At 42.6% G+C, this 17,374-nt stretch overlaps 1 protein-coding gene across 3 annotated transcripts in view; it reads left to right on the forward strand.

Moving 5' to 3' along the window:
- cdh13 (cadherin 13, H-cadherin (heart)) overlaps nt 1–17,374 on the forward strand; it is a 299,673-nt gene that overhangs the window by 265,617 nt on the left and 16,682 nt on the right. For all 3 annotated transcript variants that reach the window (XR_003597525.1, XM_028033098.1, XM_028033112.1), the window contains 2 exons: nt 7,496–7,729; nt 8,828–9,046. Coding sequence is in view for 2 of the 3 variants with exons in the window: in XM_028033098.1 (XP_027888899.1) it covers nt 7,496–7,729; nt 8,828–9,046 (453 nt within the window). In the remaining variant the exon portion in view is untranslated. The remainder of the gene's footprint in view (nt 1–7,495; nt 7,730–8,827; nt 9,047–17,374) is intronic.

The following is a 17,374-nucleotide window of genomic DNA, read 5'->3' on the forward strand; positions in this document are numbered from 1 at the left end:
CTCTCACCTCCTGTGTGTCCTTGGAATACTGATTCATCCACGGATGAGGAGTCAGCGCTGTGCCTGGCACACCTAAACAAATATGCCTCTGCCCACTCACCCGGGGAACTTGTGTTTGAGTGTGGCGCTGCTAGGATACTTGTTATATAAAACACTGCTGCTGCTTGTTGTGAGGAGCTGAATGAAAACGGCGCCTCATTCCTCCGCGCCCGCACGTTTTCCTTCAAGATCTGTACGAGCTTTTAAAGACGCCGACCCAAATGAGACGAGCCGGCCGGGATGGGATGAAAGATGAAGTCAGATGATGGAGTTAGGGGAACATGGCTGACGGAGAGTCTCTTCCAGTTTATCTAGAAAAGGGGAAATAGAAATGAGCCAGAGGTGTTACTGATGATGATGTGTTTCTGTTTGGCTACAGAGATTTTAAAAAGTTCCATACACAGATTTACTCTTTCTATCCAAATGTCTGAATGTATCCAGAAGGAAAATCACTATTTGTGCTTTGTATGCTCTATACTTAGCATGCTAATTAGCAAAATATCAGAGTTTGTATGTGTGGAATTTGCATCAACAGGCATTAATGGAAAACATCAACACCTTTTTTGCTGAGAAGCGTTTTAATTTCTATCTTCATGTTTCTGTGCAAATGTTGATATTTTGCATGTCAGTGCTGCCCTCTTCAGGTCACACGGTGCCTAAGCAGGGAATATTCCTATTGGTTGCCGCGGTACAGCTGTCACTGCGCCGCATTTATGGGGTTCAAGTCTTATTAATTATTCATTTCTAAATGTCACAGATTCAAACTAAATATTTAGTTTGTAAACTAAGCATTTAGCTCGTTAACTAAATATTTAGCTTGCTTACTAATTATTTAGTTTGAAGTTACATTTTTAGTTGGAAACTGTGACATTTAGAAATAATTGAATAAATATAAGAGTTTAAAAACGAGCCTCCATGTTTTCTCATGGATCGCTGCTGTTGGGCTTAGACTGTAGCTTTAGAAACGTCGGCTGACAGCAGGACCTTCCTGACCTGCGTTTGTCTGTCGGCTCGTTAGAAAGCAGCTTCCTGCAGGCTGTAGCTGAAACTCGCAGCCTTTCAATCACTGAGTTTAACAGCCAGCAACTGATAAGCTAAACTCTATTCTGAAAGCAATTTGCCAGAGCAGAAGCGATGCACCTGTCCCCGGCGCCGCGGCTCTCCCTGAAGTCTTCTCCTCTAATGACTTGTGCCTATTGTAATTGGCTCTGGCTGGTTTCATTTACAGTTCTGATCAGCCAATCAGATTAGCAGGATGTCATGTGATCGTGTTAGCTGAAGGCCCGAGGGGAAGCGATGAGTGATGGGGCAGCGGGCCGGCAGAGAGCAGCTTCAGCCCCAAAAACATTTCAGAGTAAATCGATCGATTACTGATCGATTTGAACGTTACTAATTATTCCTCCATTAATTGAAACATTTATTTTCTTTGTGGACAAACAGCTGAAGCCTCCTGGTTCTGCCTGATGGACCTGGCAGAACCGGGTTCTAACAGGAACAGGATGTAAAAAAGGCTGAAATCCGTCTGATATCTGGATCCGTTCTGACATCACAACAAAATCTGAAAACAAACAAGGCTGAAAAATAAATAAAGAGAACAAAGTTAATGACTAGTAAGAAAACTACTATAAAGCCTGAGGATTTTTTTTTTTACATCCTTCTCCTGACTGAACCTTTTGTACAATAAGATCACCTTCATCCTTTCTAACGGTGAATCTGGTCCAGGGGTTCACAACCTCCGACTCCTTGGACTGAACACAGCGGCTCTAGAAACTTTGTCTACAATTCATAGTTAAGGTCAGCTAACATGGAAATGTTGAAATAACTGTATAAGAAGAACTCAGCTTTACTTCAGCTTCATCAAATTCACTGAAATCACACATAATTAGCCTCAAACCAAGTAGCATGTTGCTTTAAACTTTATGCTGTTTATTTTTCTCCTGACAGATTTGTCATATTTAAATTTTCAGGTCATCTTAAAGCTAAAAGGTTTGAAAGTTGTGCAGGATTTTGTCCATCGTTGTGCAGAAGGAGTGACTCTGCTGTGTTTCCTGCTCTCAGAACATGAAGGTGTTCAGCTTTGGGTCTGACGCTGTGAGTAGGAGTGATGTTGGTGCCGCAGCTGGGACAAGACTTTACTTCATTGACGTTGATGAAAAGGAAAGAAATGGAAAATTGCATCAGAGTGTGAGCTGATTATGTTTTAGTGTTCTGGATTAGCAGCGATGTGGTGGACAGTGATGGAGGGACGTCCAGGCTTCATGACTCGGCTTCTGCTTCCTATCCCTTTAAATCTGCTCTCACTCTAAATTTCCCATCATCCTCCTCTTTTACCTCAGTGCTCTGCACCTTTACAGTGTCTGGCTGCAACTAACCTGCCGTGTTGCAACATTTTCTTCTGAGATATTACTCACTCGCTGTCATCTTGTTGCTCCTATTCATCCTCCTCTTCCTCCTCTGCTTTCAGGAGACTGAGGAAGACTCTGCCTGTAATCAGAGTCGGTATTTTTAGCTGGAGGCGTCATCCGACAGCTGTTTGCACCAAAGCTGTGCTGGATGTCGGTCTAATGAGTCCCAGTACATGTTGGCTTACACTCTGTGCTTGGGAAACTTCACAAGTTGAACATATTTGAATCCGGTGGAGGCCAGAGGAAGAGGTAAGGCCGGTGGTTTTATCATCATCACACGTTTCCCTCTGGAGGAAACTCCAAGTGCAAACAGGTTGAGGATTTTAAACTCGTCATTGGTCACCTTTAAGGTGCTGCAGGATACGGCCGAGCTGCTCATTCCTCCTGCAGGAGAGAGCGGGGAAAGTCACCTTGGAGACAGAAAAGACTTGATAAGAACAGAAAGTGGCTGTCAGAGGGTAAGAAAGTGTTAGCCTAAAGAGCAAAAGAGTGTTTGGGGGATTTGATGGAAAGATTTGAAGAGAAAGCAGGAAAATAAAACAGTGTTTGTTGCTTGTAGGTGAGGATTAGTCCTGACAGCCTCGCTCTCGATCCTCCGCCGCCGTCTCTCATCTCAGGGCAGGAGGAAAATAAAAGAGCCAGCTTTACGTTCCCTTAATATCTGCGTCTTCACTGCAGGTTGAATAAACTCCTTCTGTCGACGTTAAACGAATCAGTGATGTTTCTGCAGCGAAAACAAACCAGAATAACAGAACCGGGTCACACGACCTCACAGGTGTGTTCACACCTGACACACAGCAGCGAAATGAAATCCCTTCTTCACAGAGCCAGACAGGAGCAGTGAACACCTGGCGAGGGCGAGTTCAGCTAAATAAATCACCATGAAACTTTAGTAAATAATCTTTACAGTCATAATATTTATATTAATATCAATGGTTAAACAGAACTGGACCCAGATTCAGGCTGAATCAGGATAAAAGCCCTTTCCTCTGAGTCGTTTCTTTTCTCTGCTCTTCGTCTGTCGCCTGATTTTTATGAGGCTTTGAGTCGACGACCTGCTGAGGTCCAAACTTCTCCTTCTTCATCTGCAGGATAATCAGACTAAATGGATCTTTCACAAAACTTGGAGCCGTTTTGATGTTGAGTCTGTGAAAAAAGTCACGTTTCGAACATCTTCCTGACCGTCGGTCCTCATCGTCTCAGTACAGTTTATATTGAAGATGTGGTTTTATGTTTTTATGTATCATCATTTTTAATGTTTTTCCTCATGAAAAATGTCAGAATTGTTCTAAACAATTAGAATACAAAACAAATCTATTTTGAAAAGGTTCAGTAATCTGGTTCACAGAAGCTCTGAAGTTTTTCCAGCGGTGTTTTGTGGCTCTAGTGTCCCTTAAATAACAGTAGGCTGAGAGGAGAGGAGGGAGGAGAGGAGGGAGGGAGAGGAGGGAAGACACGCGGCAAACATCGTCGGGTCCGGGAATCGAACCCACGACGGCCGCGTCGAGGACTCAAACGTGGGTCACGCTCTCCCCTACGCCACCACGGCACGCCCCTGAAGGTTTTTTAAACTCATCTTTTTCTGCAGCTTTAAAAATCGTGAAAGTAAAAAAATGAAAATGTTTGTTGTGTTTTTGCTGGGATTAATGCTGAAGTTTTAGTTCAGGGTGTGAACACGTCTCATGCAGACAGATGGATTCGTTTTCCAGGAAACTGCAGGATAAACATCAGATTATACCTGAAAATGTTTCTGGGAATATTCCTCATGGTCTCTGTGTGACGTTCAGCAGGCTGAGTAGCTGCTGCACTGAGGTGAATAAATCAAATATACATAAACACATACGCATTTGTTGGCTGAGCCGTGGAACGTTGCACCTCAAGATCGTTTTAATCATAAAAGATTTTCACAAATTCTCTGCACACCTTACAAAAATAAACTTTAATTAATTATCTTTAATTTACCGCTGAGCTGAGATTGCTGCTATAATTATTTGTGATCCATCAAACCGAGTTTCCGTGTGCGAGAGCCGCACCGCTGCAGAAAAGTTGTCGGCTTGCAGGCGTTTCTATTATTGAAGAGTTTCTGTGATGGAGACAATTAAAGCTAATCTCTTCCTCTAATTAGTGGAATTCCTGATCTGAAACCAAATTATTACAATTGATCCCTGCTGCTGCTGCACAGTTTAGCTCTGGAGTTTTACATTTTTCTGTACAAATGAAATCATTTCCTCATTTCCCTGATTTATGAAACCTTCAGGCTGTGACCACTTAACCCTTCGCTCCCTTCTCCGGCCCGACTCTCCTCAGCGGCCGACACAAAAACCCGATCGGCCTCTCCATCGGAACCAGGACCGGAGCGGTTCAGGCGCTTTGGGTCCAGAACCAACAAATATTCTTTAGCAGAGTTCATCACTGCTGCTGCCACAACGAGCCGGAGAGATGGAGACCAGAATCCCTGGACTGGTGGTGGCAGAAGGCTGGTTCTGATCCACTGGTTCTGACCCGCTGGTTCTGATCTGGTTCTGATTCCATTACTTTGTGTTTCATCATGAACGTCTTTAATTAAACAGTTTTTATTATTTTTATTTTAAGCCATTTTTAATTGTAATGTCTCTGCTGGGAATGATGGGAATGATGGTGGGAGTGATGGGAATGATGGTGGGAATGGTGGGAGTGATGGGAATGATGATGGGAATGGTGGGAGTGATGGGAATGATGATGGGAATGGTGGGAGTGATGGTGGGAATGAAGGGAAATGATGGTGGGAGTGGTGGGAATGATGATGGGAGTGATGGGAGTGATGGTGGGAATGATGGGAATGATGGTGGGAATGATGCAGCCTTCCAGAATTCCCATCTGCTCTGCTTCTTCTTCCAGACAGTTTCGGGTCAAACTGTATTTTCTGTTTCTTTCTGTGTCTGACATTCAGAGGGTTAGTGAAGACAATGCGCCATAAAGTCTGTGATTCCTCCAGAAACTTTTAGCAGAACCTTGATGACAGAGTGGTGTGAAGTCGAGGTCAGCAGACGAGCCTCACTGAAGCGAAGCCAGGCGGATGATGACACAGCGTGATGCAATGGGGAGGGGGGGCAGGAGGCTCAGGCAAATAGAGAGATTGGTGAGGGGAGGATTCATTTAGGAAGACAAACAGCTTCATTTAAAGTTAGCCAAGCACAGAGACTCCCTGCAAACTGCAAATGGGTTGAAATTTGCATCTTTTCACAGACGGGGCTCCAACTTCTCTCCTCCCTCTCTGGTCTCCATCTCCAGAGATAATGGATTATCCTGAGAGCTTCTGTCTTTGATTGGCTTTGCAACACATTTTCCATCTGCTTTTGCCAAAGTAATTCCTCTTCGGTCCTGATCTGCCGCTGATATCGTCACGGCCGTATTTATCTGCAGCATGTAAGGAGCGTTTGCTGTTTTCTGTCATTCCTGGAGAGCGAGCAGAAAGCCGACGCACGCAGAGATCGGAGTCATTTCACGACTATTAAACCGCACAAATGACAAACTCTCAGCCATTACATCTGATTCCTGCTTATCTTTCACCATTACAATCTGCTGATGCTTTTTACAGCTGAGAATAAAATTAAAGTTTGGAGCCTGGCAAACAGATCATGATGATGGTCTGCTGAAGGGTCGCAGCAGTGGATTCGGTTCCTCAGCAGCATCGTGTGTTTGTGTGCAGCAGAACGAGTTCAGTGGCAGGTAGACGCCTCTGACATCCTCGGCTCTGTTTTGATGGAGAAAATTGATTTGCTGTTTGTAGTTGATGTCATTAAAGGCTATAGACAATTATTTTCATAACTACGGCCTGTAGCTCTCAATATTTATCATCGTGTCTGAAATGTAAAACATTATTAAAAAAAATCCAACTGCAGCGCATTAAATTCAGATACTTTATTTATCCCAAAAGGGAAACTAAATGTTGTCATAACTCAGACAGTCCAAGTTTATTCAGAGTCGTTGTGAATGGTAATGCTGTGGGCAGCAAGGAGCTCCAGTAGCAGTCAGTCTTTCAACGACTCTGAGGAAGACTCTGACTGAAGACGTGAGACTCCTGACATGCTAACATGCTAACAGCTCAACATCTGGGCAGCAGAGACGATATTTCACACACACCTGTCCTGGATTTTGGGTCATATTTCAGATATTATTGAAGTTTTTCAGATGCTAATCAGTTTTTTAATAGACATGCACATATCCATAATGTTCATGTCTATCATGTGATTAAAACACATTGATTCAGGGCTTCATAATAAGCATGTTGCTGCTTTTTGAAGTTCCCATGAAGTGGATTTATTTTTATTATTCCTGTTTGAGCAATTTTACAGTCGACAGAAACGCAGCTAGTTTTAGTTTAGCTGCGTTTGTTTCATTATGACATAAAATTAAATTTTCTGGTCTAAAACAGAAATGAATTTACAGTCAGGAGTCAGAACATGGAAACGTCTCCAACAGCCTCGGCTGAATTATCTCGTTTCTGTTTTAGTGAATGAACAGCCACAGAAACGGGATTTAAAAGTTTCCTCTGATATAGTTTCAGTTTTACTCTGTGCCTCCATCACTTTGTCTCTGGTTGAAACAGAAAGAAAACTGGTTGAAGATGATTACAGCTCCTCTTCTAAGTTTAGGTGGCTGAAGTTATTAGTTTACAAGAGAATTTTTATGTTTTCCAATTACAGATCAAGTCTTGAGGAGTTAATTGCTATCTGACCCTCGGAGCTGTTACCAAATGCAGCGTGTTTGTTTCATGAACCTCTAATGACCGAAGCCCAGCGAGCCGCAGCAGAGCAGAGTTTTATCTCGCCCAGCCAGGAGGTCAGTAACGACGGGTCATGAAGCTCGTTAGGACGAGGCGTCCGTGTTTATCCTCTCACACCGACATCGGGTGGATTCTCCTGCGTTTGGTGTTTATTTTCACCAAAACGATCAGAGCAGGTTTTATTTGTGTTGCTCCTTCACATCGTCCTGTTGAGCAGCAGCTGGGCTGAGGTTTTTCCTCTGCTTTTCCTCCGCCTTCACGCGGTCCTGTTGGTGTTTGTGTCCAGGCACGCCTCCGGCCACAGGGACGGGGACGCTCATCATCCATCTGGAAGACTACAACGACAACGCCCCGTTCGTGGTGCCGTCGGTGGCGCAGGTGTGTGAGGACGCCGGCGACATGAACGTAGCCGTGGTCGCGGGACGGGACAGAGACTTGGCGCCCAACGCGGCGCCGTTCAAGATAGAACTGGGGAAACAACCGGGCCTGGACAAAACATGGAGGGTCACCAGAATCAACTGTGAGTTTTTAATCAGGAAGCAGGTTTTAAAGACACGTCAATAATATCAGTTACAGAACCCAGATATTTATCCACTCTGGATAAAACAAACCTTTTATTCTTTTTTATTTCAAACGTTTGTTTAAAATTCACAGCAGTAAAGATCTGGTGCCTTCATTCAGTCTGCTTGATGTCTGTTAGCTGCATATGTTCATCAACAGTATGAAGGTTTTTCCTCCTCCGTTTTGTCTTTGACTCTTTACTCCTCGGCGACTCGTCCAGAAAGAGATGATTATAAAACTATTCATATTCACTCATCATCGTCCAGAACCTGCTTTAGCTCAGATGAGGAGAGAAATGGAAAGAAACGGAGAAATGAAATCCTGGTTGAGTGAGAGGAAGGAGTTCAGTGTGTTAAGCTAAGCTAAAGCTAAAACCTGACCGTCACCGTCCACCTCCACTTCTTCTCCCATTTTGGACCCAGTGTGTGACCTTTGACCCTGTTCCTCCTGAAATCTAAATTCGCCTGATTTGTTTTGTTCACATCCCAGAAAGGATGAATGTTTCCACACAAAACGCTGCAGCAGCTCCGGCTCTGATCCGCCCAGTGACTGCAGAGTAATCAGAGTATTTCTGCTGGAGTCAGACTCTGATCCGTGGAGGTTCTGCTGCCGACACGCTGCTGCGTTTGAACAGTTTTCATGGATTCCCCTTTTTTCTCGTCTGATGTTCCTGAGTCTTTTGGCTTCACAGCCTGATGAAGTGTTTTCTGTTCGGGTCAGAACCGGGCCTGACGCCGGGCTCAGCAGCTCCTGTGTTTTGTCTCATTACAGCATGAAGTGAACGGCTGCAGTTTGTGTCACAACTGGAAACTGGTTTAAAGATGATGCAACACAATGTAACCGTCTTATGCAACGTAAAGTGCCACCAATTTCTGTCGCTTGAGTGTTAAGAAAAGTCTAACCTGGTAGTTACTGCAGGCTGACACACACACACACCCACACACACACACACACACACACACACACACACACACACTGCTTTGCAGAAGAAGCATTGATGCTTCTTCTGCAGATCTTCTGCAGATCTCCTAATTCTCCGCCGTTGTGTCTCCTGCAGCCACTCATTCCCAGATCATGCTCCTGCAGAGTCTGAAGAAAGCCAACTACCAGCTGCCGCTGCTCATCACGGACTCAGGGGTGCCCCCTTTGTCCAACAGCACAGAGGTCAAAGTTCAGGTGTGCATCTGTACAAAGACCAAGAGATACTGCAGCTCCGCCCACTCCCACCGCACTAGCCTTGTTGTGCTGCTGTCGACGCTGCTGCTTGTCCGTCTCTGTGAGTATTCCCACCCTGCTGACCTCATACTGACCTGCTGGTGCCGTTCGCTTTGTGGCTCCTGATTGGTTTGATTCTGTGAGAAGTTAGAAAAACATTAGAAAAATATTCCACAGTTCTGATTTTCAGTGGATCATAACTCCAACTCACTGACTGAAAATCTGCCAATTCATGAATTCCTGAAACATTCTGAGGAAAACGGAGCTTTGGAAGCGGAAAGGCTGAGAGCCGGAGGCTGTCGGCTCGTCTGAGACGCAGGAAAACTCTGGAGCTGCGTCTCAGATGATGAAGGCATTTTCAGCAATCCATTGAGTGTGTGTGTTATTAAGACACACACACACACACACACACACACACACACACACACACACACAAACACTGCTCATTGCTATTTCTTGTTTGTCTGAAGTATTTGTGGTTCCAGTGAAGTGCAGATTATTGATAATGTGATAAATAACACTAATCAATAATTTGTTCTTTTCATGTTTCCAATTCTGTAAAGTAAATTCCTGGTAGATATTTAAACTGAAAATGTTACTTTGTTTAAACACAGACGTGTTCAGCCTCACACAACAGCTCTGGATTCTTGGCCAGTTTTTTAGCTTCAGACTGAAGGAGCCCAAAGCGACTCGCTGATTTACTGTCTGACTTGTAAATCTGATGCGTTTCTCATTTCAGTGACAGAAAAGTCGGATAAAATGACCGTTCAGACTGCAGACACTTTGGAAACTATCAGATACCATTTAGTTCATCAGGTGGAAGAGGAACAGATCGTTCAGACTGCCTGGAAAAAATTGTAGCTTCTAGTGTCTTGAGGTCTGATTTCAGGGTGAACTTACTGCACATCTGGACATAATTATTATTATTAATAATAATAATAATAATAATAATAATATAATAATCCAGTGGTAGATTACTATCCTCTCCAGACCAACAAGCTGCTTGTGGATCTCTTGGTTTTTCCTCTCACTCCAACAGACGTGGAAACAGGTCAGACCTTCGAAAAGCCGAGTCGGGATCTTCTCTCCACCTGGTGGGATTTGAGCCACTCAGTGGGAATAAATGTGAGGCTTTCACCAGGAATAAACTCTTTTCTGTTCAGTTTTGTGGATGTTTGGTCAGTTTGCCGTGCAGTATGTTGTAAACACACTCAGACTAACGGAGGTTTCGGTCGTTTGTCTCTAAACTCCTTCACAACCTTCAGTCCTGCAGCTGATTCAGACAGAAACTCTTCTCTGTGTTTCTGATTTTTATACGACATCCAGAAGTCAACCTTGTTCTTACTCCAAACATCTCATTTAGTCCAGGCACCAGCATGAATAATTCATCGTCTCTGCGCAGAACGCAGACTGTTTGGTGAGAGCAAAATTCATTTCTCAACTTTAAGTCCTCTCCTCCTTTCTAGCCTTGTTGTGCAGTTCGTGCCGGAGGCGTTGTTCAGTGGCAGGATCAGAGACAGTGAGCGATGATGGGGGGAAACCCAAAAACATATTTCACTCCAGCCTTAAGAGATGATGTACTTATAATTATTATGTCTTTGTTCAGCAGATTGGTGTCAGACTGAGATTTATGGACTAGAGAGCGTCAGACTCATCGTTTCTCTTGTTTTTCTTCTCTTCGTTTTTCTCTTGGTCTGAACGTTTTTCCTCATTTTCTCTTTAATTGTTTCCACCAGAATATCTGATCCTCTCGCCTCCTTTGCTCCTCCTGCCTGTAATATCTGCTATTTTATTTTGTTCTCAACAATCCTTTGTTTCCTGCTGTGCATCGTATCAGTAAGAAAAATCATTTTAAAGAATCATTTTTGAATTGTTTGGGTCCAGGATTCCCAAACTTTCCATCCTGTGACCCCAGACAGGTTTGGATGGCTTTGGCAAACCTACACTTTCACATTTTAATCAAACATAGAATAGAATAGAATAGAATTCAACTTTATTGTCATTGCACTGTCACAAGTACAAGCAACGAGATGTAGTTGCTTGATGTAGATGTAAACATATTGATAAAATAATCAGAAATGAGAAGCGGCTTTGCGTCCATCGCTGCTGTTAGCGGATGTAGCTGTGCGTCAGATTAACGGGCGTACCAGAAACACGCAAATACAAGAAACCTTTTCTAAATGTGATTAAATATGATAAAATCTGTGAAATTCATCCAAAATTAACACGTTAAATTCATCAACGTTTACAACCCTCTTTATTCATTATTTGATACTAAATCTGTTCGCCCTCATAGCTTCAGCAGTTCTTTGTTTCCTGGACGGATCCTTCGCTCTTCCTGCTCCGAAACGTTTCCACCTGCTGCTGCGCCAGCAGAGTAAAGATAAATCTGAACGGCAGATAAATCTGAACGGCAGATAAATCTAACCCTAACTGGATGCAAATAACATTTAATGATCTTAACTTGTGTTAATGATTAATTTTGATGTGGAGGTGATGTTGCTGCAGCATCTCAGCAGAGTAAGATCCCAGAAAATGTTGCAGTGTGAGCGTTCGGTGAGACCACGCTCCTCTGCAGCCATTGTTATCCACGGTTGCCATGGTGAAGAACCAGGAAGCGCCGTAATTGGCCGACATGCCGGGTCGACTCTAAATCATTTCAAAAAATCGTTTTCTAATCGTTTAGGTCCGGGATTCCCAAACCAGCCGGTCCGTTCAGTCAGAACCGGACCGGCGCTGCTGACCCAGCAGCAGAACTGAGGTTACAGAACATCAGGAATGTGAGTCTCCTCTGGGAATGTCATTGTTACTGCTGGGCAACAGTTCTTCCGATTTGGACACAGGAGATTTACACACACACACAGAGAAACACACACACACACACACACAGAAACACCAAAACACACACAGAAACACACCCCGCGCGCCCAGCCAGCTGGCAGTGAGAAATGACTCCAGCTCATCTCGGCGCCGCCGGGGGACAGATAGAGAACTGATCAGTGCGGCGGATAGTCAAAGTCTGACAGAGTAAGAGAGGCTTCTCTTTCAATTCCCTTATCTCGCCGCTGACCTCTGACCCTGCAGCAGAGAGATGAGGCAAAGAAAAATGGAGGGAGCCAGAGGGGAAGGATTGGTTAAAGAAACGACACAACAAAGGTGTGAAGATTGAACTCCGGTTTCCTGCTGCAATGTGAGGCAGCAGCAGAACTTCTGGTTTTTACAGACAAACGAGATAAAAACGTTTTTTCTTTTTAATAAACTAGACAGAAAAATACCTGGAAATCAAAATAAACATTCACCAAAGAAACAGATTTTAAAAATACTAATTATGAACCAGGTTTCCACAATCATTTCATTCTGGGGTGTCATTTTAAAGAAATATTAAAAATGAATAAACATTAATACTACTGCTAATTTTCTTGTAAAAATAGACACAAATATTCAGCAATGAAGGAACGATTGATCAGATTAATCATGAATAAATTACTAAAGTAATCTTCAGCTAATTTATTAACGGATAAATTGTTAAATTAAAAAACATTTTCTGAAACAGCAGCGCAGGCAGATCAGTAATTGATCCAAAATGTAATAAAAAATATCAACATTTTACATAAAAAATAAAAATCTGATTTATTCAGAACTCATCTACAGGCACTTTTATGGTTCTGCAAACTAAATCTCCTGTTAATCTCTTTTTGCTATCAAATGGTTGATTGGTGATCAATAATTGATGGTCTCCACTCTGCTGATGTTCGTTTGTCATGTTGGAGGATTTTTCAGAGTTCAGTAAAGGAAACATCTTCAGCTCCAGAGACGTTTTACGATTTACCTCACTATTTATGACGAGAAAAGTTGGTTTGTTTGATTTTTAGGCTGAAATGTTTCAGGTTTTGGAACATAATTACTGAAGGATGAAGAACAGAACCTGCCTGGCAGCAGGAAGTAGGCCAGCAGAATCAGAAACTAGGGATCAGTCTGGATCCAGGACCGTCTCTGAAAACCTCCTGCTGATACCAAAGACTTCTGGGAAATATCCTGAAGAGACAGACATGGACCTGATGGGCGGTTCTGGTCCCGTATTGATCATCAGAACATCAGGAAAATGTTAAAGGGTGTGAATACTTTTTAGCTGTTTCCACAAGTTCAACGGAAACGATTCAGTTCATGTTAAAACATTTCACAAAACTGATGCAGAAGACCACAGTGCCCCCTATCTGTGAACTGAAGTATTACTCATTGTCCTCCAGCATCTTCAGCCAGTGATGCTGCTGGTATGGACACTGTGTTCCCAGTGTTCCCAGTTAGAGAACTGGAGATAAACCAGTGCTCAGTGTAAATGCAGCTGGTCTTCAGTCTGCTGCTCATGAATTGATTCGGTTTCTCAGGTTCAGAAAACGATTTTCCTCAGGATTAACAGAGTTAAACAGCCTCAGTGTTTCTGTGTGTCCAGAGTAAAATGGAGGAAAACATTCAGTCCAGATGTGTTGAGTTTTCCTCCATCCTGAGGTTTTCTGGTGTTTCCTGATCCGCTGCTTCGCTCCGACAGACGCTTTCATTTTCCTGCTCCGCTCTAATCCGCTCCCAGTTAGAGAGACGGGAACGTTTCGGGGCTTATTTACTCCGGTGAAAATGGGACTTCTTCACAGCTTTAGGAGAGAGACCTTAAGCCAGGATGATGTGCAGTTACCGTGGAGGTGGAGTTTGTGCCGCGTTTTGATCTCTGAAGACGTGAAGAGATCCTCAACCTGAAACTTCGCCACCATTCACCTTCAGCTCACAGGATTAATTAACTCGGCCTTTTATTTATTACTGCAATAGAGTAATGGAAAATATTACTCTATTGCATTCAGTCAACATTTAACCTTCATAAACATTTTGCTTTTCTTAGGATGAAATTCAAGGTTTGGAAACTCTTTGAGCTGTTTGTCTCCCTGCAGCCGATGGTTTTATTTATTAAAACGACTGGATGCTGCGTTAATCCCACGTCTGGTTAGCTGTTCATAATTTCATGCAGAAATGTTTTCAGTCCTGTTGTGGAAAAAATTAATTTCCAAGCACTGTTAGATGAAATCACTCAGTCAGGTTTATTTAGATATTGTGCTGAAAATTCTGGAATCACAGTAAAAATTAAAGTCAAAATTATTATAAGTTAAAATACTAAGAAATAATTCAGATTTTTGACAATAAAGACAAAATTTTGAGATTATTGTTAAATTCTGACTTTCTCAATATTCTGAATTCAAAGTAAAAAATCTGACATTAAAGTGAAAATTATGAGATTAAAGTCAAAATTCAAAGAAAAAAGTCAGAATTTTGAGAATAAAGTAAAATATTTTTAAACAAAATGATAATATGCAGCTGAATAATAATTCCTGCTGGGAGTTCAGTTCACTGCAGCAGAGCCACAAACACTGGACGCCATTTTTACTCCGATGTTCTGAACTTAATTCAGTTAATACTCATCATTATTATCCTATATTATCTATTATTCTAACAGAACAAAACTAGTTTCCAGTCACGAAAGCTGCTGTTGTTTGGATCTTTAATGTGACAGAAATGAATTAGAGCAACACGTTTGGTTCTGACTGCAGACGCTGCAGCCTGTGAGCGTTTCCAGCGTTTCCAGCGTCATGCTGGCGGTTCACACGGCGCCACCTGCTGCTGTCATCAGCTTCCTGTCGCCCTCTGTTCATTCTGAGGGGCCCAGGTGCTAATGATGCAGCGGCTCAACGCCGAATGACAAACCTCAAACCACAAGTCTAAAAATAATGCAACGCTGAGAAAATTTAAAAGGTGACAAAATGCAGCCGAAGAAAATTCACTTTGGAAAAATCAAAGTTCATTTGAACATTTTTAACTTTTCATTCTCATGTTAAAAGTCTTTTTTTCCATGATTGCATGTGAATGCATCACCATCTAAATCTATCTGCAACAAGATCAGGGAATAAAGCAGCCGTAGCTCAATGCTCGGTTGCCATGGTTACGCTCAGTAACGGGGAAAACCTCAACATCAGGTCCATTTCTGCTTTAATAACCAAACAGCTCAGTAAATAAAAACTGCTGCGATTTTCTGCCACCAGTAAAACGAGTCAAACTTTCCAGATCAGCTAAAATTATGAACAACAACTAATTTACATATAATTCATACAGAAATGGGTTCAGCAGAACCTTTCCGTCTGACACTGAATCAGAAACATTCACCGTTTTCCAAAATATTTGATTAATGATCAATATTGATCTGATCTCCTTTCAGTTCTATTGGTTCTGAAACATTTACTTATTTCACTTATTTCCAGAAAAATTAACAGTAAAAGTTAAAATTTAAAAAGCAAAATGTTCTTGATTTATCAAGAAAACAAACTTCTGGTTGTGTCTCAGCTCCGTCTTTACAAACCTCCAGTTGGTCCAGACGGCCATTGGTACTGACCCTGGTCCTGGTCCTGGTTCTGGTTCTGGTCCTGGTTCTGGTGGATTGTTAAGTCAATGTTATAAGTGATGGTGTGCTGTCGCCCCCTGCTGGTCAGGAGAGTGAGCGACTCGACGCTCTGCTGGGTTTCCATAGAAACTTTTAAAACTAATTTAATAATAAACTGAACTTAAAGCTCCGATTGGGGGGGAACGCGGAGGAACACCATGGAGTGAAGACGTGCTTCTCGAGGCTCCGCAAAAGCAGGGACAAAACATTTATTTTAAAGCACACCCCTATTTATAAATCAGCCTCGCATATGTATATAATGGTGCGCTTCTAATCCCTGGTTCATTTGACACCTTTTTTGGTCGATAAGTCGTTTGTTTTAATAACTTTTTGTAACAGGCCGCGGTCGTCGCCTCGAACCTAGCCAGCGTGCACTAGCTACATAGCGCCCGGCCCGGGCCCGAAACGGACTGGTTTGTCGTTTTTGGGTTGATCCCTTGTCCCCTGCACGGTGGTACTAGGACTGATATTACTGCGGGCACGGGTGAGCATAAAAGAGTGGTTTCCGTCCTTGGATGGTCCATTGTGCTAAAGCTAATTATTGGTTGCGCTCGCTCGTGTCGCTGAACTGTGACGTCATCGTTTACGCCAACTTTCTTCGGCACTGTTTGGGACCATTTTCTGTTTTAAAGTACTGCGACTCTTGTAAAATGGACAAGAGGGAAACTAAGGGACCTCGTCAGAGACGTACTGCCGCTGAGACGGGCTCTGGATCGGGCGCGCTCCGGATGGATGAGACGCCGCTGGGGAGCGACGAGCGTGGATCAGATACACCGCTCAGTGAGGCAACATTTATCAAAGCACTGCAAGGTCTGAAGCAAGACATTTGTGATACTTTTGACAAGAGGATCGACTCTCTTACTCTCACATTAAGGTCAGAAATTAAATCCGTTTAGGCTGAGCTTAATGCTAATATAAACTCCATCCAGTCTCTTGTTGAAACTCAGGGAGCCACAATCAAAGAGCTTGAGGTCTCTGCTACCTCTTGCAGTGATGATTTGTCCTCCCTGCAGACCTCTGTATCTGTTTTAGCAGGGGAAGTTAAACAACTACAGGCTAAATGTGAGGATCTGGAGGGAAGGTCAAGGCGTAATAATATTCGTCTCATCGGGCTGGCTGAAGGACTGGAACTGCCCAATTCTAGAGAATTCATCTCACAGCTTCTGCGTGACCTTTTGGGATTGGAGGATGTGCCGCTTCTGGACCGAGCTCACAGATCTAGCAGGGAAAAACCTAAAGAAGGAGCTCCACCTCGACCAATTATCATCAGAGTGCATTATTTTCATGTGAAGGAACTGATTCTGCGCCAGGCAGGAGCTGCTGCACCTCTTCTCTATCAGGGCAGGAAAATTTTTATCTTTCCAGACTTTACGTCATCAGTGGCCAAAAAACGCTCACAATTTGGGAATGCCAAACGTCTCCTACACTCGTGCCCTGGCGTTAAGTTTGGTCTGTTCTACCCTGCTGAGTTAAGAATCACACTGCCAAATGGAGTTGTGCGCAAGTTTTCCGACCCCGAAGCTGCCACAGACTTTATTAAGAAACTGGGAGGTGGTGCTCCTTCTGACTAATAACTTTGACTTGGTTTGAGGCTGATGTTCGTTATTTCTGATTTATATTTGTGAAATGGTAACCTAACTGAAGGTTTTTTTCTTTTGTTTTTTTTTTTTTTGTGATTTCACAAAATGTAGGGGGTGCTTTTAGTACCAGATTTTGTTAATTTTTTTTTTTTTTTCTTACATATTTAATTCTAATCACTTACTTATCTTATTTATGTTTTATTTATTTTTGTTTAATTTTTAAAATTTATTTTATTTTATAAATATTACTATATTATTATATTATTTATATTCTATTAAATCTCTTTTTTTTTCTTTCAAATACCTTTTTAGTTTTTCTATCCTTACTACTGAT

Source organism: Xiphophorus couchianus, chromosome 2 (assembly GCF_001444195.1).
Source record: "Xiphophorus couchianus chromosome 2, X_couchianus-1.0, whole genome shotgun sequence".
Classification (NCBI taxonomy): Eukaryota; Metazoa; Chordata; class Actinopteri; order Cyprinodontiformes; family Poeciliidae; genus Xiphophorus; species Xiphophorus couchianus.